The sequence below is a fragment of the Coffea arabica genome, chromosome 7c (genome assembly GCF_036785885.1).
Source record: "Coffea arabica cultivar ET-39 chromosome 7c, Coffea Arabica ET-39 HiFi, whole genome shotgun sequence".
Taxonomy (NCBI): domain Eukaryota; kingdom Viridiplantae; phylum Streptophyta; class Magnoliopsida; order Gentianales; family Rubiaceae; genus Coffea; species Coffea arabica.
Window position 1 is genome coordinate 19,029,926 of NC_092322.1, and position 21,268 is coordinate 19,051,193.

The following is a 21,268-nucleotide window of genomic DNA, read 5'->3' on the forward strand; positions in this document are numbered from 1 at the left end:
ACTCTTCCCATTTCTCATCAATTAGCTAGAGTGTTAATTGATCATAGCGCAACTCATTCATTTGTGAACCAAACTTTTCCATCCGGAGTTAACGTCAAACCTGTTAGATTACCCTTGACCTTGAAGTTAAAACATCAATGGGTAATAAGATTTTAATCAGTAGCTTAACTTATAATAACTGTGAATTCTGGATTGAAGGGCATAAAATACTAGTGGATCTAATCAAATTGGACATACGAGGTTATGATGTTATTATATGAAAGAATTTTCTAGCTCATCACCATGCTAAGCTTGATTGCAGAACAAAAGTATTGGAACTTTGGATTTCCGAAGAAGCAACTTGGGAGTTAGAAGAAGAAATGCAGAAAAAGTATTCCGATTTGTTTCTCAAGAAAGTAAGAATTTTGAGGACAAAATTCATTTTAAGGAGGGGAGGATGTGAGAACCCTGAAAATAGACATATAAATATCAGTGCATATTTTATTTGCATTTTAATTCTTTAATAAATTTTAGCACTAAGTCCAATTGTTTTTAAGTAAGTACGTAGAAATAAACGTTATGTGCAAAATAAAAGAATTGTGCTAAACTACTAAACTTCTTAGTTTTGTTACATTAACTTCATATTTCAATGGTAAACTATTTCATTGATCTAATAATTAATTTTTTTGAATTCTAGTATTGTAATTAATTGTTTTGAAATAAAAGGGTAAAGATAATTTCTATGTAATAAATAATATAATTGTGCCAATATTGAATTATTCGGTTTTGCTATACTAAATTAATATTTCTTGAGTTGGATTAATTCTATTACTTTAAAATAAATTCTTTGATTTCCGATAGCTAGTTTTAATCGTTAATAATGTTAAATGTTTATAGGAATTTCCGCGTTAAGATAAAAATCAATGAATTTTAGATAAATATGATATTCCTATACTAAACATACTTAAGGCATGAAAATTCGATAAATTTTGTGTAGGATAACTTTAATTCTTGAGAATAAACAATTGGAGATGCGGATAATTAAGTTAATCGCTATATAATGTTAGGAACCTTAATATTTAAGTTTAATCGATATTTATTCGATAAAAATGGTTAAGTATATTGGGAGGGGTTATTAGGCGTTCAAATCACCCTTGAGGATAAATTTGAGAAATTAAGTTGAGATTAGGAAACCAAGTGAAAAGACCAAAAGACCTTACAATTCCATGCGAAACCAAACGACCCTTATGACAAATTCCCATCACCGCAACTTCGACCAATTGCATTTTAACCAATTCGATACGCAACCTTTCGTAAACCGCGGCACCACAAAACCACTTGATCAAATTCACACTACATCTCACAACCATTTCAGCCGACTCTTTCTCTGCACAAACCAAAGTCGAAATCAACTTCACTCCAAATACCACTCTACTCTTTCATTCTTGATTCACAACAAAACCTCATTTCTTCCCTGCCTTGACCGAGAGCACCGAGAGAGGGAGAGAGCTGCCGGAAACTTCTTGGATTCAGCCGTGAGTTGGAGCAAAGCCAGGGAAGGGAATCTGCCGGAAGCTTCACCAATTCTACCTTCATCCACAACCCTTTTCAGCCGCAACTCCAAACCAGAATCACCATCTGCACTTGGCCGAGAGCTAGGAAGGAAATTTCTGGAATTTCGTGTGAAAGATTGGTTGCTAGCTGAGGTAATTTCTGGTCTAAAATAGGTTGATTATTAGTTGATCAAGCTATATCAGAGATTACATGTTTAGATTATACAATCGGATGCTGAAATCAAAACCTTAGGAAAATTTCTGTTTTGAGAAATTGTTGCTACCGAGACTTGAGGTGTTATTGCAGCTCCAATTTTGTTTTGTGTGATAATCTGAACACCCAAATGTCTTTAGCTGAGTAAGAACTGGAAGATTAAGACCATGTATGATGAATTGGGCATTCGAATGAAGTGTTAAAGCAGAGATAAATTTCTGGGTTAGTTTGGGGTAAGAAAATTCTGCCGAGAGCCTAGCTTAATTATTACAGCTTAACTTGGTTCAATTTGGTTGCTATCAAACTGATTTCTGGTCTGGATATGATAGCTAGTTAAATTCAGCAGTTGTGCATGTGAAATTAAGTGCAAAATACAGGAATTAACCATAGAAAAAAAATGGTTTGTGACTAAACAAATGCTGGAAGAATTTCTGGTTTGGCCGAGAGCTTAGCTTAAAGCTTTGCAACCTGATTTGGTTTAGTGTTGTTGTTTAAACTTATAACCATGATTAGATGACTAATAACAAGTTAATTAGGCCCTGCATGTAGTTGATTAGTAAGTTTTAAATCAGAGAAATAAAGGTTAAGAGTACATTCTGCTTCAAGGCATGATCACCCGAGCCCAAGCAGGAAAATTTCTGGAAATTTTGATGTTAATAATGATAGTTTGAACTCAATTTTGAAAGTGGAAAATTTTAGTAACTAACTAGGTGTTTAAAATGTTGAATTGAGTAACTAACACCATGTTTAAACCAAGGAAATTTGAACTAAAGTTGAATTGTTTGCTGGAAATCTTTGAAGCCGCAAGCAAGGTTGAACCAGAAATTTCAGTTTGCCTTTAGAAAGTTTAAATGGTTTCTGAACATTTATTTTATTGTTTCCTTGGACTATGATGGTCTTGAGCTACATAAGAGATGCAAAATTTAAGTGGTTTGGCGAGGAAATATTTAATATATTGAAGGATTGAATTAAAGAGGTTAGTATACAAATGCTGGAATTTCCTTTGTGATGGCCGAAGGTTGAGTTGGAAGCTCAACTTAGTTTCGAAAATTTCCTTCAAATCATGAGGGATGGAAATGCCTGGAATATGTTGTTTTGGAATTATATAAGAAATGTATGGATGGTTTGAATAAAAACATTTTGGTGCAAAAAGAGAAAAAGGAGTTTTTCACATGTGAAAAATGACATTTCAGATTTTTGGATGTCCCTGACCAATTTCAGTAAAATGCTTATATCTTGGTGTAGAAAAATCCGTTTAAGGTGCCGTCAGTGGCATTTGAAACTAGAAACATGGGCCTTGGTTCTGTAGAAATTTTATATTTTTCCTCCATGTGTACGGCTGTACGTGACTCCTCAAAGTAGGCTGTCTTGACTTAATGTCCTGTTTCTTCAGGAAAATGAATTTTGACTTGAATCGAATGTTGGGCCTATCTGTGATTTGAATTTCTGAATTTCAAGTGAAGCTTACATGCTAAAATTTTCTGGTATGTGAATGGCATTGAGCCTAGTAAAATGCTATGGTGGTAATCTGAATTTCTCGAGTTATTTAAGCGTTAAATTAGCCGTGACTTTACTCCTTGTTTCTAGTTGAAATTTTGGTTTGAAAGTGATTGGTTGCTATCAAGAGCTAATGATTGATGAAGCTCTTGGCCATTTGAATGATTTTCTAAGTACTACAGGGTGACGAAAGTTAATTGCTGGAATGTCTTGGAGGCTTTACTTTTATTTTATTTTTAGTTGCTTATGATGGGCTTGCTGAAACCAAGTGCTAATGATTGATGAAGCCTTGGTTGATCATTTTATTTTATTCAGAAATGCACTTGTTGAAATCTAGGGCTAATGATTGACGAAGCCCTAGTAATTTGCTATGTGATTTTTGTCATATTTTGATCCATATTATAATTTCGAAACGGAATCGGAGCTGTGGAAGTTGTATCGACCTTGCGAACTCGAGTAGCTGTGATCAAATTAATCAGAAATATTTTTCCAGCTAGTATTATATTATAAAACTTTCCAACTCGATAATTTCCTTTAGCTCAAACTAGCCTCGATTAGTAAATAAGTTATATAGCTTTTGAAAATTCTAAGTCTTATTTTAATTCATTTTCTTTCCTTAAGCTATAGTTAACTATAGGAAAAGTTCCAAAATACGAGTTGTAATAATTCTGGGGAAAAGCATGGGAAACTTGCTCGGCAAGAAACCTTATTTTAGGGTAAAATAGTTTTAGTAATAATTTTTGCAGGAACCATAGCTTTAAAGAAATGTTCAAAGTAACTTTCTAACATTGATATTAAGAGGTTTGTCGACTTATTTCCAGAAAATTTATACTAGTTACCCTTTTTATAAGGAAAAGTACCTCAAGGAAAATTATAAGAAACATTTCTACTATTTGTGTCAAGTTTCAATCTAAGTAGATTTTTGAAATTACTATGGGAAAGTAAACTAGCAATATATTAGATAAACCTCAATGTGTTCGAGTCTAAAGACTGAATAAAAGCTTATAATTTCAATATTTGATATTCTAGGATATTGCGAGGAAGCGGAATTCGATTCCCAACTTGACATCTGAACTTCACTCTTGGTGAGTGTCCCTGCTTGTTTTATGTTATGTGGTTAAGCGCTTTATTAACTTGCTATATTATAACTATGAAGTGGTTTTGACCCATCGAAGTGAGCAATGTGTACTTTATCACACTAGCCTTTCGAGTGGTGACTTGCGTAAAACATCAAGTTTAAAGTCGTTGGGTGTCGACGAGAATCAAGTGCTAGACGTAAAGTCGTTGGGTGAATCCCTCGACGAGTCAATAATAATCAATCAAGTGCTAGACGTAAAGTCGTTGGGTGAATCCCTCGACGAGTCAATAATAATAAATCAAGTGCTAGACGTAAAGTCGTTGGGTGAATCCCTCGACGAGTCAATAATAATCAATCAAGTGCTAGACGTAAAGTCGTTGGGTGAATCCCTCGACGAGTCTATAATAATAATGTAAGTTCAGGACGTAACGTCGTTGGGTGAATCCCTCGACCAGTCTAAGGTACACTTGGGTATTATCGCCTTCCTATTTGTTTACTTCAATCGAATCAATACGTGTTAATTGTTTTAATTGATTGCATGTTTTTGGGGCACCACTGAGCTTTAGCTCACCCCACGTTTATTGTTTTCCTTAACAGGTTCTGGAAACTGAAAGCTGGATGCTTACTTAAGTTTTCCTTTTGGATTGTATTTGAATGCTATAACTTATTCTGTGGGCTGTAATGTGTTATTGAGATAATGCACTTTTCTTTTGGGTTGCCACTTGAAACGGGAAAATGGGTAAACCCTAATTCGATTACTTGGCCTGTAAATTTGTAATAGAGATTTATGTATTTATCTACCCGGATTGGTACGACTTTATATTTTGGTACGTAGCACGTGGGATGTTTAAGAGCCTCGACTGGCTAATTTATCTCTGCTATCTCTGAAGTTAAGTTGGATGTAAGGATGATCTTATTCGGGAAAATTTGTTTTGTAACAGAGTAGTTTATTACTCCAAGGTTTTAGGTTAGAATGCTTGCATGAGTCCTGGCGAGAGCTGGGCAGACGGCCCGCCAACCCTTTGGTTCGCCTTAGGGGAAAGTGGGGTCGCCACAGGTGGTATCAGAGCTCTTATCGAGCTCGTGCCGGGAGAGGACTCTCGGACTGTGGGGATTGACTCGTTAAGTGTGGAACAAAAGTTTATAGTTGGGATATTAGACATGTATGTTGGGTAGGAATCTCAAATATAGGTAAGTTACTCTTGGGACTGGCCAGCCTGAGGTGTGAATTATCCTATAGTCAGATTCTTGTACCCGAATACCAGATATTTCATTAAATGGTGTATTTGCAATTGAAAAGAATTCAGTATATCGCATTATGATGTGACTAGAAATCATGACTAAGTTTGGAAAAGTAGGATTGAAGGAATCAAGTCTAACTTTTGAAAGTTAAAGGTAAAGAGCCAATGGTGTGATCTTGAAGATTAGTGCCAATTACGTATTTAAGAGGAATTTATGGAAGCGAAATCGGAAGAATGAGTGGGGCCTAGTGGGATTGTCAAAGACTAAACTAATGAAGGTTAAGTTGAATCTAAACTAAGGGTTGAGCTATTAGTTATGTGGTTATAATAATCGGTGTATTATTGACTTGCTTTCCTTCATGTTTATAAAGATCGAAATATGAGTTATGTGTGAAAATATTAAATGTACCGTGAATTGTTTGGCTTTTAAAGTTGTATGAACTTTGGTATGTGAATATATGCTTTAAGTGTTTTAAATTTTCTTTCTCTTGGTATTCATGTTGACTTCACTTAATAATAACAAGTAAATAAATAGCAACATCTTCGCTTGATCACTTTATTTTTATCAATAGGCATAACTAGGCTATGGATCTACAAGTTAGAAATAGAGGACGTGGGAGACCAACTAGGCAACACCCCGAGGGTGGTAGTGATAGGGAACCTGAGGCCAACCCAGGCCATGGTCAGGGAAACGTGGCCGGAGATCCAGTGGCCACCGCAATCAATAGAATAACTGATGTGTTAGAGCGCATGACTGAGCATCAAGCCCATGGAGCGGTGCATCAGCAAGGAGGCCCAATCGATTACGAGGATCGGGCATTAGAGAGATTCCTGAAGTTTGGACCTCCTAAGTTCTACGGAGGCCCAGAACCTGAGGTAGCCGAAGGTTGGTGGGAAAGGATCTCTGATATTTTTGCCGCTCTAAATTATACGGAAGAGAGGCAAGTGACTTTTGCAGCATTCCAGTTTGAAGGAGCTGCTCGTTCCTGGTGGAACCTAATTAGGGTCAATTGGGACAGGAATCATATTCCCAGGACCTGGGCGAACTTCACAAGGGAGTTCAACGCCAAATTTCTTCCACCTCTCATTCAAGAAAAGAGAGAGGACGACTTCATAAAATGTAAACAAGGGGCGATGAGTGTCGCCGAATATGAAGTCCAGTTCACAAAATTGTCCCGATTTGCTCCTGAACTGATAGCCACGGAACAAAGGCGTGTCCGGAGGTTTGTGCAGGGACTAAACGTGGAAATTCAGGAGGGATTAGCTGCTGTTCGGATAGACACATTTGCTGATGCTGTAGAAAGAGCTCAAAGGGTTGAAGTTGCTAGAACTCAAGTAAAAACTTACCAGGCCAAGAAAAGATTTGCACCTAGCAGCAGTCGGGAGCCGACTTATACAAATGCTCCACTGGCCAAAGTGGGTCGAGGAACTGGTGCCAGAGGTGCCGGAGGAAGAAATAATGGAACTAACGGGGGACCAAATGGAAGAGGTCAACCTAGGAACGCTCCACAAGGAAGTCGTGCGATAACTTTCCTGGGAACTTGTGGGTATTGCAAGAAACCTGGACATACCGAGGCCGGTTGCTGGAGGAAAGCAGGAAAGTGCTTGAAGTGTGGAAGCAGCGAGCACCAAATTGCCGGTTGCCCGAAAATACAAGAGGATAATACCCTGAATGATGAACCAGCCAACATTAGAGAGAATAGGCCGAAAGTTCCTACCAGGGTTTACGCTATAAATGACCAACCTGTACCTGATTCTTCGGAAGCCGTGGAAGGTACTCTTCCCATTTCTCATCAATTAGCTAGAGTGTTAATTGATCATAGCGCAACTCATTCATTTGTGAACCAAACTTTTCCATCCGGAGTTAACGTCAAACCTGTTAGATTACCCTTGACCTTGAAGTTAAAACATCAATGGGTAATAAGATTTTAATCAGTAGCTTAACTTATAATAACTGTGAATTCTGGATTGAAGGGCATAAAATACTAGTGGATCTAATCAAATTGGACATACGAGGTTATGATGTTATTATATGAAAGAATTTTCTAGCTCATCACCATGCTAAGCTTGATTGCAGAACAAAAGTATTGGAACTTTGGATTTCCGAAGAAGCAACTTGGGAGTTAGAAGAAGAAATGCAGAAAAAGTATTCCGATTTGTTTCTCAAGAAAGTAAGAATTTTGAGGACAAAATTCATTTTAAGGAGGGGAGGATGTGAGAACCCTGAAAATAGACATATAAATATCAGTGCATATTTTATTTGCATTTTAATTCTTTAATAAATTTTAGCACTAAGTCCAATTGTTTTTAAGTAAGTACGTAGAAATAAACGTTATGTGCAAAATAAAAGAATTGTGCTAAACTACTAAACTTCTTAGTTTTGTTACATTAACTTCATATTTCAATGGTAAACTATTTCATTGATCTAATAATTAATTTTTTTGAATTCTAGTATTGTAATTAATTGTTTTGAAATAAAAGGGTAAAGATAATTTCTATGTAATAAATAATATAATTGTGCCAATATTGAATTATTCGGTTTTGCTATACTAAATTAATATTTCTTGAGTTGGATTAATTCTATTACTTTAAAATAAATTCTTTGATTTCCGATAGCTAGTTTTAATCGTTAATAATGTTAAATGTTTATAGGAATTTCCGCGTTAAGATAAAAATCAATGAATTTTAGATAAATATGATATTCCTATACTAAACATACTTAAGGCATGAAAATTCGATAAATTTTGTGTAGGATAACTTTAATTCTTGAGAATAAACAATTGGAGATGCGGATAATTAAGTTAATCGCTATATAATGTTAGGAACCTTAATATTTAAGTTTAATCGATATTTATTCGATAAAAATGGTTAAGTATATTGGGAGGGGTTATTAGGCGTTCAAATCACCCTTGAGGATAAATTTGAGAAATTAAGTTGAGATTAGGAAACCAAGTGAAAAGACCAAAAGACCTTACAATTCCATGCGAAACCAAACGACCCTTATGACAAATTCCCATCACCGCAACTTCGACCAATTGCATTTTAACCAATTCGATACGCAACCTTTCGTAAACCGCGGCACCACAAAACCACTTGATCAAATTCACACTACATCTCACAACCATTTCAGCCGACTCTTTCTCTGCACAAACCAAAGTCGAAATCAACTTCACTCCAAATACCACTCTACTCTTTCATTCTTGATTCACAACAAAACCTCATTTCTTCCCTGCCTTGACCGAGAGCACCGAGAGAGGGAGAGAGCTGCCGGAAACTTCTTGGATTCAGCCGTGAGTTGGAGCAAAGCCAGGGAAGGGAATCTGCCGGAAGCTTCACCAATTCTACCTTCATCCACAACCCTTTTCAGCCGCAACTCCAAACCAGAATCACCATCTGCACTTGGCCGAGAGCTAGGAAGGAAATTTCTGGAATTTCGTGTGAAAGATTGGTTGCTAGCTGAGGTAATTTCTGGTCTAAAATAGGTTGATTATTAGTTGATCAAGCTATATCAGAGATTACATGTTTAGATTATACAATCGGATGCTGAAATCAAAACCTTAGGAAAATTTCTGTTTTGAGAAATTGTTGCTACCGAGACTTGAGGTGTTATTGCAGCTCCAATTTTGTTTTGTGTGATAATCTGAACACCCAAATGTCTTTAGCTGAGTAAGAACTGGAAGATTAAGACCATGTATGATGAATTGGGCATTCGAATGAAGTGTTAAAGCAGAGATAAATTTCTGGGTTAGTTTGGGGTAAGAAAATTCTGCCGAGAGCCTAGCTTAATTATTACAGCTTAACTTGGTTCAATTTGGTTGCTATCAAACTGATTTCTGGTCTGGATATGATAGCTAGTTAAATTCAGCAGTTGTGCATGTGAAATTAAGTGCAAAATACAGGAATTAACCATAGAAAAAAAATGGTTTGTGACTAAACAAATGCTGGAAGAATTTCTGGTTTGGCCGAGAGCTTAGCTTAAAGCTTTGCAACCTGATTTGGTTTAGTGTTGTTGTTTAAACTTATAACCATGATTAGATGACTAATAACAAGTTAATTAGGCCCTGCATGTAGTTGATTAGTAAGTTTTAAATCAGAGAAATAAAGGTTAAGAGTACATTCTGCTTCAAGGCATGATCACCCGAGCCCAAGCAGGAAAATTTCTGGAAATTTTGATGTTAATAATGATAGTTTGAACTCAATTTTGAAAGTGGAAAATTTTAGTAACTAACTAGGTGTTTAAAATGTTGAATTGAGTAACTAACACCATGTTTAAACCAAGGAAATTTGAACTAAAGTTGAATTGTTTGCTGGAAATCTTTGAAGCCGCAAGCAAGGTTGAACCAGAAATTTCAGTTTGCCTTTAGAAAGTTTAAATGGTTTCTGAACATTTATTTTATTGTTTCCTTGGACTATGATGGTCTTGAGCTACATAAGAGATGCAAAATTTAAGTGGTTTGGCGAGGAAATATTTAATATATTGAAGGATTGAATTAAAGAGGTTAGTATACAAATGCTGGAATTTCCTTTGTGATGGCCGAAGGTTGAGTTGGAAGCTCAACTTAGTTTCGAAAATTTCCTTCAAATCATGAGGGATGGAAATGCCTGGAATATGTTGTTTTGGAATTATATAAGAAATGTATGGATGGTTTGAATAAAAACATTTTGGTGCAAAAAGAGAAAAAGGAGTTTTTCACATGTGAAAAATGACATTTCAGATTTTTGGATGTCCCTGACCAATTTCAGTAAAATGCTTATATCTTGGTGTAGAAAAATCCGTTTAAGGTGCCGTCAGTGGCATTTGAAACTAGAAACATGGGCCTTGGTTCTGTAGAAATTTTATATTTTTCCTCCATGTGTACGGCTGTACGTGACTCCTCAAAGTAGGCTGTCTTGACTTAATGTCCTGTTTCTTCAGGAAAATGAATTTTGACTTGAATCGAATGTTGGGCCTATCTGTGATTTGAATTTCTGAATTTCAAGTGAAGCTTACATGCTAAAATTTTCTGGTATGTGAATGGCATTGAGCCTAGTAAAATGCTATGGTGGTAATCTGAATTTCTCGAGTTATTTAAGCGTTAAATTAGCCGTGACTTTACTCCTTGTTTCTAGTTGAAATTTTGGTTTGAAAGTGATTGGTTGCTATCAAGAGCTAATGATTGATGAAGCTCTTGGCCATTTGAATGATTTTCTAAGTACTACAGGGTGACGAAAGTTAATTGCTGGAATGTCTTGGAGGCTTTACTTTTATTTTATTTTTAGTTGCTTATGATGGGCTTGCTGAAACCAAGTGCTAATGATTGATGAAGCCTTGGTTGATCATTTTATTTTATTCAGAAATGCACTTGTTGAAATCTAGGGCTAATGATTGACGAAGCCCTAGTAATTTGCTATGTGATTTTTGTCATATTTTGATCCATATTATAATTTCGAAACGGAATCGGAGCTGTGGAAGTTGTATCGACCTTGCGAACTCGAGTAGCTGTGATCAAATTAATCAGAAATATTTTTCCAGCTAGTATTATATTATAAAACTTTCCAACTCGATAATTTCCTTTAGCTCAAACTAGCCTCGATTAGTAAATAAGTTATATAGCTTTTGAAAATTCTAAGTCTTATTTTAATTCATTTTCTTTCCTTAAGCTATAGTTAACTATAGGAAAAGTTCCAAAATACGAGTTGTAATAATTCTGGGGAAAAGCATGGGAAACTTGCTCGGCAAGAAACCTTATTTTAGGGTAAAATAGTTTTAGTAATAATTTTTGCAGGAACCATAGCTTTAAAGAAATGTTCAAAGTAACTTTCTAACATTGATATTAAGAGGTTTGTCGACTTATTTCCAGAAAATTTATACTAGTTACCCTTTTTATAAGGAAAAGTACCTCAAGGAAAATTATAAGAAACATTTCTACTATTTGTGTCAAGTTTCAATCTAAGTAGATTTTTGAAATTACTATGGGAAAGTAAACTAGCAATATATTAGATAAACCTCAATGTGTTCGAGTCTAAAGACTGAATAAAAGCTTATAATTTCAATATTTGATATTCTAGGATATTGCGAGGAAGCGGAATTCGATTCCCAACTTGACATCTGAACTTCACTCTTGGTGAGTGTCCCTGCTTGTTTTATGTTATGTGGTTAAGCGCTTTATTAACTTGCTATATTATAACTATGAAGTGGTTTTGACCCATCGAAGTGAGCAATGTGTACTTTATCACACTAGCCTTTCGAGTGGTGACTTGCGTAAAACATTTTTTTTGTGAATCAAGTGCTAGACGTAAAGTCGTTGGGTGAATCCCTCGACGAGTCAATAATAATAAATCAAGTGCTAGACGTAAAGTCGTTGGGTGAATCCCTCGACGAGTCAATAATAATCAATCAAGTGCTAGACGTAAAGTCGTTGGGTGAATCCCTCGACGAGTCAATAATAATAAATCAAGTGCTAGACGTAAAGTCGTTGGGTGAATCCCTCGACGAGTCAATAATAATCAATCAAGTGCTAGACGTAAAGTCGTTGGGTGAATCCCTCGACGAGTCTATAATAATAATGTAAGTTCAGGACGTAACGTCGTTGGGTGAATCCCTCGACCAGTCTAAGGTACACTTGGGTATTATCGCCTTCCTATTTGTTTACTTCAATCGAATCAATACGTGTTAATTGTTTTAATTGATTGCATGTTTTTGGGGCACCACTGAGCTTTAGCTCACCCCACGTTTATTGTTTTCCTTAACAGGTTCTGGAAACTGAAAGCTGGATGCTTACTTAAGTTTTCCTTTTGGATTGTATTTGAATGCTATAACTTATTCTGTGGGCTGTAATGTGTTATTGAGATAATGCACTTTTCTTTTGGGTTGCCACTTGAAACGGGAAAATGGGTAAACCCTAATTCGATTACTTGGCCTGTAAATTTGTAATAGAGATTTATGTATTTATCTACCCGGATTGGTACGACTTTATATTTTGGTACGTAGCACGTGGGATGTTTAAGAGCCTCGACTGGCTAATTTATCTCTGCTATCTCTGAAGTTAAGTTGGATGTAAGGATGATCTTATTCGGGAAAATTTGTTTTGTAACAGAGTAGTTTATTACTCCAAGGTTTTAGGTTAGAATGCTTGCATGAGTCCTGGCGAGAGCTGGGCAGACGGCCCGCCAACCCTTTGGTTCGCCTTAGGGGAAAGTGGGGTCGCCACAGGTGGTATCAGAGCTCTTATCGAGCTCGTGCCGGGAGAGGACTCTCGGACTGTGGGGATTGACTCGTTAAGTGTGGAACAAAAGTTTATAGTTGGGATATTAGACATGTATGTTGGGTAGGAATCTCAAATATAGGTAAGTTACTCTTGGGACTGGCCAGCCTGAGGTGTGAATTATCCTATAGTCAGATTCTTGTACCCGAATACCAGATATTTCATTAAATGGTGTATTTGCAATTGAAAAGAATTCAGTATATCGCATTATGATGTGACTAGAAATCATGACTAAGTTTGGAAAAGTAGGATTGAAGGAATCAAGTCTAACTTTTGAAAGTTAAAGGTAAAGAGCCAATGGTGTGATCTTGAAGATTAGTGCCAATTACGTATTTAAGAGGAATTTATGGAAGCGAAATCGGAAGAATGAGTGGGGCCTAGTGGGATTGTCAAAGACTAAACTAATGAAGGTTAAGTTGAATCTAAACTAAGGGTTGAGCTATTAGTTATGTGGTTATAATAATCGGTGTATTATTGACTTGCTTTCCTTCATGTTTATAAAGATCGAAATATGAGTTATGTGTGAAAATATTAAATGTACCGTGAATTGTTTGGCTTTTAAAGTTGTATGAACTTTGGTATGTGAATATATGCTTTAAGTGTTTTAAATTTTCTTTCTCTTGGTATTCATGTTGACTTCACTTAATAATAACAAGTAAATAAATAGCAACATCTTCGCTTGATCACTTTATTTTTATCATTCCTGAAGTTTGGACCTCCTAAGTTCTACGGAGGCCCAGAACCTGAGGTAGCCGAAGGTTGGTGGGAAAGGATCTCTGATATTTTTGCCGCTCTAAATTATACGGAAGAGAGGCAAGTGACTTTTGCAGCATTCCAGTTTGAAGGAGCTGCTCGTTCCTGGTGGAACCTAATTAGGGTCAATTGGGACAGGAATCATATTCCCAGGACCTGGGCGAACTTCACAAGGGAGTTCAACGCCAAATTTCTTCCACCTCTCATTCAAGAAAAGAGAGAGGACGACTTCATAAAATGTAAACAAGGGGCGATGAGTGTCGCCGAATATGAAGTCCAGTTCACAAAATTGTCCCGATTTGCTCCTGAACTGATAGCCACGGAACAAAGGCGTGTCCGGAGGTTTGTGCAGGGACTAAACGTGGAAATTCAGGAGGGATTAGCTGCTGTTCGGATAGACACATTTGCTGATGCTGTAGAAAGAGCTCAAAGGGTTGAAGTTGCTAGAACTCAAGTAAAAACTTACCAGGCCAAGAAAAGATTTGCACCTAGCAGCAGTCGGGAGCCGACTTATACAAATGCTCCACTGGCCAAAGTGGGTCGAGGAACTGGTGCCAGAGGTGCCGGAGGAAGAAATAATGGAACTAACGGGGGACCAAATGGAAGAGGTCAACCTAGGAACGCTCCACAAGGAAGTCGTGCGATAACTTTCCTGGGAACTTGTGGGTATTGCAAGAAACCTGGACATACCGAGGCCGGTTGCTGGAGGAAAGCAGGAAAGTGCTTGAAGTGTGGAAGCAGCGAGCACCAAATTGCCGGTTGCCCGAAAATACAAGAGGATAATACCCTGAATGATGAACCAGCCAACATTAGAGAGAATAGGCCGAAAGTTCCTACCAGGGTTTACGCTATAAATGACCAACCTGTACCTGATTCTTCGGAAGCCGTGGAAGGTACTCTTCCCATTTCTCATCAATTAGCTAGAGTGTTAATTGATCATAGCGCAACTCATTCATTTGTGAACCAAACTTTTCCATCCGGAGTTAACGTCAAACCTGTTAGATTACCCTTGACCTTGAAGTTAAAACATCAATGGGTAATAAGATTTTAATCAGTAGCTTAACTTATAATAACTGTGAATTCTGGATTGAAGGGCATAAAATACTAGTGGATCTAATCAAATTGGACATACGAGGTTATGATGTTATTATATGAAAGAATTTTCTAGCTCATCACCATGCTAAGCTTGATTGCAGAACAAAAGTATTGGAACTTTGGATTTCCGAAGAAGCAACTTGGGAGTTAGAAGAAGAAATGCAGAAAAAGTATTCCGATTTGTTTCTCAAGAAAGTAAGAATTTTGAGGACAAAATTCATTTTAAGGAGGGGAGGATGTGAGAACCCTGAAAATAGACATATAAATATCAGTGCATATTTTATTTGCATTTTAATTCTTTAATAAATTTTAGCACTAAGTCCAATTGTTTTTAAGTAAGTACGTAGAAATAAACGTTATGTGCAAAATAAAAGAATTGTGCTAAACTACTAAACTTCTTAGTTTTGTTACATTAACTTCATATTTCAATGGTAAACTATTTCATTGATCTAATAATTAATTTTTTTGAATTCTAGTATTGTAATTAATTGTTTTGAAATAAAAGGGTAAAGATAATTTCTATGTAATAAATAATATAATTGTGCCAATATTGAATTATTCGGTTTTGCTATACTAAATTAATATTTCTTGAGTTGGATTAATTCTATTACTTTAAAATAAATTCTTTGATTTCCGATAGCTAGTTTTAATCGTTAATAATGTTAAATGTTTATAGGAATTTCCGCGTTAAGATAAAAATCAATGAATTTTAGATAAATATGATATTCCTATACTAAACATACTTAAGGCATGAAAATTCGATAAATTTTGTGTAGGATAACTTTAATTCTTGAGAATAAACAATTGGAGATGCGGATAATTAAGTTAATCGCTATATAATGTTAGGAACCTTAATATTTAAGTTTAATCGATATTTATTCGATAAAAATGGTTAAGTATATTGGGAGGGGTTATTAGGCGTTCAAATCACCCTTGAGGATAAATTTGAGAAATTAAGTTGAGATTAGGAAACCAAGTGAAAAGACCAAAAGACCTTACAATTCCATGCGAAACCAAACGACCCTTATGACAAATTCCCATCACCGCAACTTCGACCAATTGCATTTTAACCAATTCGATACGCAACCTTTCGTAAACCGCGGCACCACAAAACCACTTGATCAAATTCACACTACATCTCACAACCATTTCAGCCGACTCTTTCTCTGCACAAACCAAAGTCGAAATCAACTTCACTCCAAATACCACTCTACTCTTTCATTCTTGATTCACAACAAAACCTCATTTCTTCCCTGCCTTGACCGAGAGCACCGAGAGAGGGAGAGAGCTGCCGGAAACTTCTTGGATTCAGCCGTGAGTTGGAGCAAAGCCAGGGAAGGGAATCTGCCGGAAGCTTCACCAATTCTACCTTCATCCACAACCCTTTTCAGCCGCAACTCCAAACCAGAATCACCATCTGCACTTGGCCGAGAGCTAGGAAGGAAATTTCTGGAATTTCGTGTGAAAGATTGGTTGCTAGCTGAGGTAATTTCTGGTCTAAAATAGGTTGATTATTAGTTGATCAAGCTATATCAGAGATTACATGTTTAGATTATACAATCGGATGCTGAAATCAAAACCTTAGGAAAATTTCTGTTTTGAGAAATTGTTGCTACCGAGACTTGAGGTGTTATTGCAGCTCCAATTTTGTTTTGTGTGATAATCTGAACACCCAAATGTCTTTAGCTGAGTAAGAACTGGAAGATTAAGACCATGTATGATGAATTGGGCATTCGAATGAAGTGTTAAAGCAGAGATAAATTTCTGGGTTAGTTTGGGGTAAGAAAATTCTGCCGAGAGCCTAGCTTAATTATTACAGCTTAACTTGGTTCAATTTGGTTGCTATCAAACTGATTTCTGGTCTGGATATGATAGCTAGTTAAATTCAGCAGTTGTGCATGTGAAATTAAGTGCAAAATACAGGAATTAACCATAGAAAAAAAATGGTTTGTGACTAAACAAATGCTGGAAGAATTTCTGGTTTGGCCGAGAGCTTAGCTTAAAGCTTTGCAACCTGATTTGGTTTAGTGTTGTTGTTTAAACTTATAACCATGATTAGATGACTAATAACAAGTTAATTAGGCCCTGCATGTAGTTGATTAGTAAGTTTTAAATCAGAGAAATAAAGGTTAAGAGTACATTCTGCTTCAAGGCATGATCACCCGAGCCCAAGCAGGAAAATTTCTGGAAATTTTGATGTTAATAATGATAGTTTGAACTCAATTTTGAAAGTGGAAAATTTTAGTAACTAACTAGGTGTTTAAAATGTTGAATTGAGTAACTAACACCATGTTTAAACCAAGGAAATTTGAACTAAAGTTGAATTGTTTGCTGGAAATCTTTGAAGCCGCAAGCAAGGTTGAACCAGAAATTTCAGTTTGCCTTTAGAAAGTTTAAATGGTTTCTGAACATTTATTTTATTGTTTCCTTGGACTATGATGGTCTTGAGCTACATAAGAGATGCAAAATTTAAGTGGTTTGGCGAGGAAATATTTAATATATTGAAGGATTGAATTAAAGAGGTTAGTATACAAATGCTGGAATTTCCTTTGTGATGGCCGAAGGTTGAGTTGGAAGCTCAACTTAGTTTCGAAAATTTCCTTCAAATCATGAGGGATGGAAATGCCTGGAATATGTTGTTTTGGAATTATATAAGAAATGTATGGATGGTTTGAATAAAAACATTTTGGTGCAAAAAGAGAAAAAGGAGTTTTTCACATGTGAAAAATGACATTTCAGATTTTTGGATGTCCCTGACCAATTTCAGTAAAATGCTTATATCTTGGTGTAGAAAAATCCGTTTAAGGTGCCGTCAGTGGCATTTGAAACTAGAAACATGGGCCTTGGTTCTGTAGAAATTTTATATTTTTCCTCCATGTGTACGGCTGTACGTGACTCCTCAAAGTAGGCTGTCTTGACTTAATGTCCTGTTTCTTCAGGAAAATGAATTTTGACTTGAATCGAATGTTGGGCCTATCTGTGATTTGAATTTCTGAATTTCAAGTGAAGCTTACATGCTAAAATTTTCTGGTATGTGAATGGCATTGAGCCTAGTAAAATGCTATGGTGGTAATCTGAATTTCTCGAGTTATTTAAGCGTTAAATTAGCCGTGACTTTACTCCTTGTTTCTAGTTGAAATTTTGGTTTGAAAGTGATTGGTTGCTATCAAGAGCTAATGATTGATGAAGCTCTTGGCCATTTGAATGATTTTCTAAGTACTACAGGGTGACGAAAGTTAATTGCTGGAATGTCTTGGAGGCTTTACTTTTATTTTATTTTTAGTTGCTTATGATGGGCTTGCTGAAACCAAGTGCTAATGATTGATGAAGCCTTGGTTGATCATTTTATTTTATTCAGAAATGCACTTGTTGAAATCTAGGGCTAATGATTGACGAAGCCCTAGTAATTTGCTATGTGATTTTTGTCATATTTTGATCCATATTATAATTTCGAAACGGAATCGGAGCTGTGGAAGTTGTATCGACCTTGCGAACTCGAGTAGCTGTGATCAAATTAATCAGAAATATTTTTCCAGCTAGTATTATATTATAAAACTTTCCAACTCGATAATTTCCTTTAGCTCAAACTAGCCTCGATTAGTAAATAAGTTATATAGCTTTTGAAAATTCTAAGTCTTATTTTAATTCATTTTCTTTCCTTAAGCTATAGTTAACTATAGGAAAAGTTCCAAAATACGAGTTGTAATAATTCTGGGGAAAAGCATGGGAAACTTGCTCGGCAAGAAACCTTATTTTAGGGTAAAATAGTTTTAGTAATAATTTTTGCAGGAACCATAGCTTTAAAGAAATGTTCAAAGTAACTTTCTAACATTGATATTAAGAGGTTTGTCGACTTATTTCCAGAAAATTTATACTAGTTACCCTTTTTATAAGGAAAAGTACCTCAAGGAAAATTATAAGAAACATTTCTACTATTTGTGTCAAGTTTCAATCTAAGTAGATTTTTGAAATTACTATGGGAAAGTAAACTAGCAATATATTAGATAAACCTCAATGTGTTCGAGTCTAAAGACTGAATAAAAGCTTATAATTTCAATATTTGATATTCTAGGATATTGCGAGGAAGCGGAATTCGATTCCCAACTTGACATCTGAACTTCACTCTTGGTGAGTGTCCCTGCTTGTTTTATGTTATGTGGTTAAGCGCTTTATTAACTTGCTATATTATAACTATGAAGTGGTTTTGACCCATCGAAGTGAGCAATGTGTACTTTATCACACTAGCCTTTCGAGTGGTGACTTGCGTAAAACATTTTTTTTGTGAATCAAGTGCTAGACGTAAAGTCGTTGGGTGAATCCATCGACGAGTCAATAATAATAAATCAAGTGCTAGACGTAAAGTCGTTGGGTGAATCCCTCGACGAGTCAATAATAATCAATCAAGTGCTAGACGTAAAGTCGTTGGGTGAATCCCTCGACGAGTCAATAATAATAAATCAAGTGCTAGACGTAAAGTCGTTGGGTGAATCCCTCGACGAGTCAATAATAATCAATCAAGTGCTAGACGTAAAGTCGTTGGGTGAATCCCTCGACGAGTCTATAATAATAATGTAAGTTCAGGACGTAACGTCGTTGGGTGAATCCCTCGACCAGTCTAAGGTACACTTGGGTATTATCGCCTTCCTATTTGTTTACTTCAATCGAATCAATACGTGTTAATTGTTTTAATTGATTGCATGTTTTTGGGGCACCACTGAGCTTTAGCTCACCCCACGTTTATTGTTTTCCTTAACAGGTTCTGGAAACTGAAAGCTGGATGCTTACTTAAGTTTTCCTTTTGGATTGTATTTGAATGCTATAACTTATTCTGTGGGCTGTAATGTGTTATTGAGATAATGCACTTTTCTTTTGGGTTGCCACTTGAAACGGGAAAATGGGTAAACCCTAATTCGATTACTTGGCCTGTAAATTTGTAATAGAGATTTATGTATTTATCTACCCGGATTGGTACGACTTTATATTTTGGTACGTAGCACGTGGGATGTTTAAGAGCCTCGACTGGCTAATTTATCTCTGCTATCTCTGAAGTTAAGTTGGATGTAAGGATGATCTTATTCGGGAAAATTTGTTTTGTAACAGAGTAGTTTATTACTCCAAGGTTTTAGGTTAGAATGCTTGCATGAGTCCTGGCGAGAGCTGGGCAGACGGCCCGCCAACCCTTTGGTTCGCATTAGGGGAAAGTGGGGTCGCCACAATTACACACTCAGAGGATGGATATCCACATTATCGTAGGCGTGATAACGGTAGGTCTGTCATAGTCAGATTGCATGAACTAGATAATAGATGGGTTGTCCCTTATAATTCTTATTTGCTTGCTCTATTTGACTGCCATTTAAATGTAGAAGTTGTAAGGGTCGAAGACAACCTAAGAGGGGGTGAATTAGTTGATTAAAAATCTAATTAAGTTATGGGTATTTTTTGCTCAATATGAAATTTACCCTCTTTTCTAAGAGATCACACAATGAACAAGATCACTTGAGAGAAGTAGAAGAGATAAGCAATGTAAAGATCACAAACGTAACAATAAGTAAATAAAAAGGAAAGAATTGCAAACCAATTAACTACCCAACTCCTCTTGAGCTTGTAGATTAAATCAAGAAAATTTCTTCAAGTTGATGAATTACAATCACTCTTGTGTACAAAGGAAGGTTTACCTCCTCCTTGCTCCGAACTCCACTCGGTCAAGCTAGGAAGTTTTACTATCCCTCAGGACAACCCTCACAGAGCTACACTCATGAAGTATTTACTCACAAATGAAAAGCTTACAATGAAGTTCACACCACTAAGACTACAAATCTTCTTTGGAGAGTGTTTTTTCACTAAAACTACTCTAGATCTTTTGTATCTTCAGTGTGCAAAAGTTATTTGAAGATTCTGACCATACTCTATTTATAGAAGACCAAAAAAGTGCTTCATTAATGCTTCTGATGGATAGAAAGTAGCTGAACAGTCAACTAGCCATTGGAGTATCGGACGTCCAGTACTACCCAAGCATGCGTCCGACAGCAGGCAGTGAGTTTGTAAAATCTTCTTCAATTCTATCGGATGTCTGATATTGTCTTTGTGAGCGTCCGACAGGTTTCGTCGAGTTTGAATGATCCTATCGGACGTCCGATGCTTGCGTCGGATCGAGATCAGTGAGTTAAGGAAAATGTCTTATTTCCTTCGGACATTCGGTGGTGGAGTTTCGGACATCCGGCGGTGGAATTCTTTATGCGTCCAAAATTGCATAATGATCCTGTCTTTACAAGAGTCCGACAGCTTTCAGCAATCTTTGTCCCTTTCAATAGCACCTGATCTTTGAACTTGATTTGCTTCATAGCTGAAAGTATATTTTGAACAGATATTAGTATCATCCATAAATTTTGTAAACATCAAAAGATAGGGACTAAGATTAATAGAAGTTTGCTCAACTCTTAAGCTTGTTAAGTATCTATATAAGTATGTGTTTAAGGGACATGATTTGGTAAGTTTTCAGATTACTCCTAATAACAATAGTTCTGATGTTGATCAGATAAAACAATTCCGGGAAGGCCGATGGGTATCTCCTCCAGAAGCTCTTTGGCAGATTTATAGATTTCCTACTAATGTTA

At 36.3% G+C, this 21,268-nt stretch overlaps 2 protein-coding genes across 4 annotated transcripts in view; both read left to right on the top strand.

The window, feature by feature from the left end:
* Nucleotides 1–12,517, top strand: part of LOC113732607 (uncharacterized) — a 19,832-nt gene extending 7,315 nt beyond the window's left edge. The window contains exons 1-5 of one of the 3 annotated variants that reach the window (XM_072056450.1): nt 5–1,685; nt 4,273–4,328; nt 6,135–7,336; nt 11,611–11,666; nt 12,295–12,517. In XM_072056450.1, the coding sequence (XP_071912551.1) occupies nt 6,148–7,336; nt 11,611–11,654 (1,233 nt within the window). In that variant the 5' untranslated portion in view covers nt 5–1,685; nt 4,273–4,328; nt 6,135–6,147 and the 3' untranslated portion in view covers nt 11,655–11,666; nt 12,295–12,517. Of the gene's footprint in view, nt 1–4; nt 1,686–4,272; nt 4,329–4,918; nt 5,142–6,134; nt 7,337–11,610; nt 11,667–12,294 lie in introns of those variants that run through there. The other 2 variants (XM_072056452.1, XM_072056451.1) reach the window with 2 other exon arrangements.
* Nucleotides 12,518–13,511: 994 nt separating this feature from the next.
* On the top strand, nt 13,512–19,633 carry LOC140010113 (uncharacterized). The gene is made up of 3 exons (XM_072056460.1): nt 13,512–14,452; nt 18,727–18,782; nt 19,411–19,633. Exons 1-2 carry the CDS (start codon nt 13,813–13,815, stop codon nt 18,768–18,770), a joined length of 684 nt encoding a protein of 227 aa, XP_071912561.1. The 5' UTR covers nt 13,512–13,812; the 3' UTR covers nt 18,771–18,782; nt 19,411–19,633.
* The last annotated feature ends 1,635 nt before the right edge of the window (nt 19,634–21,268 follow it).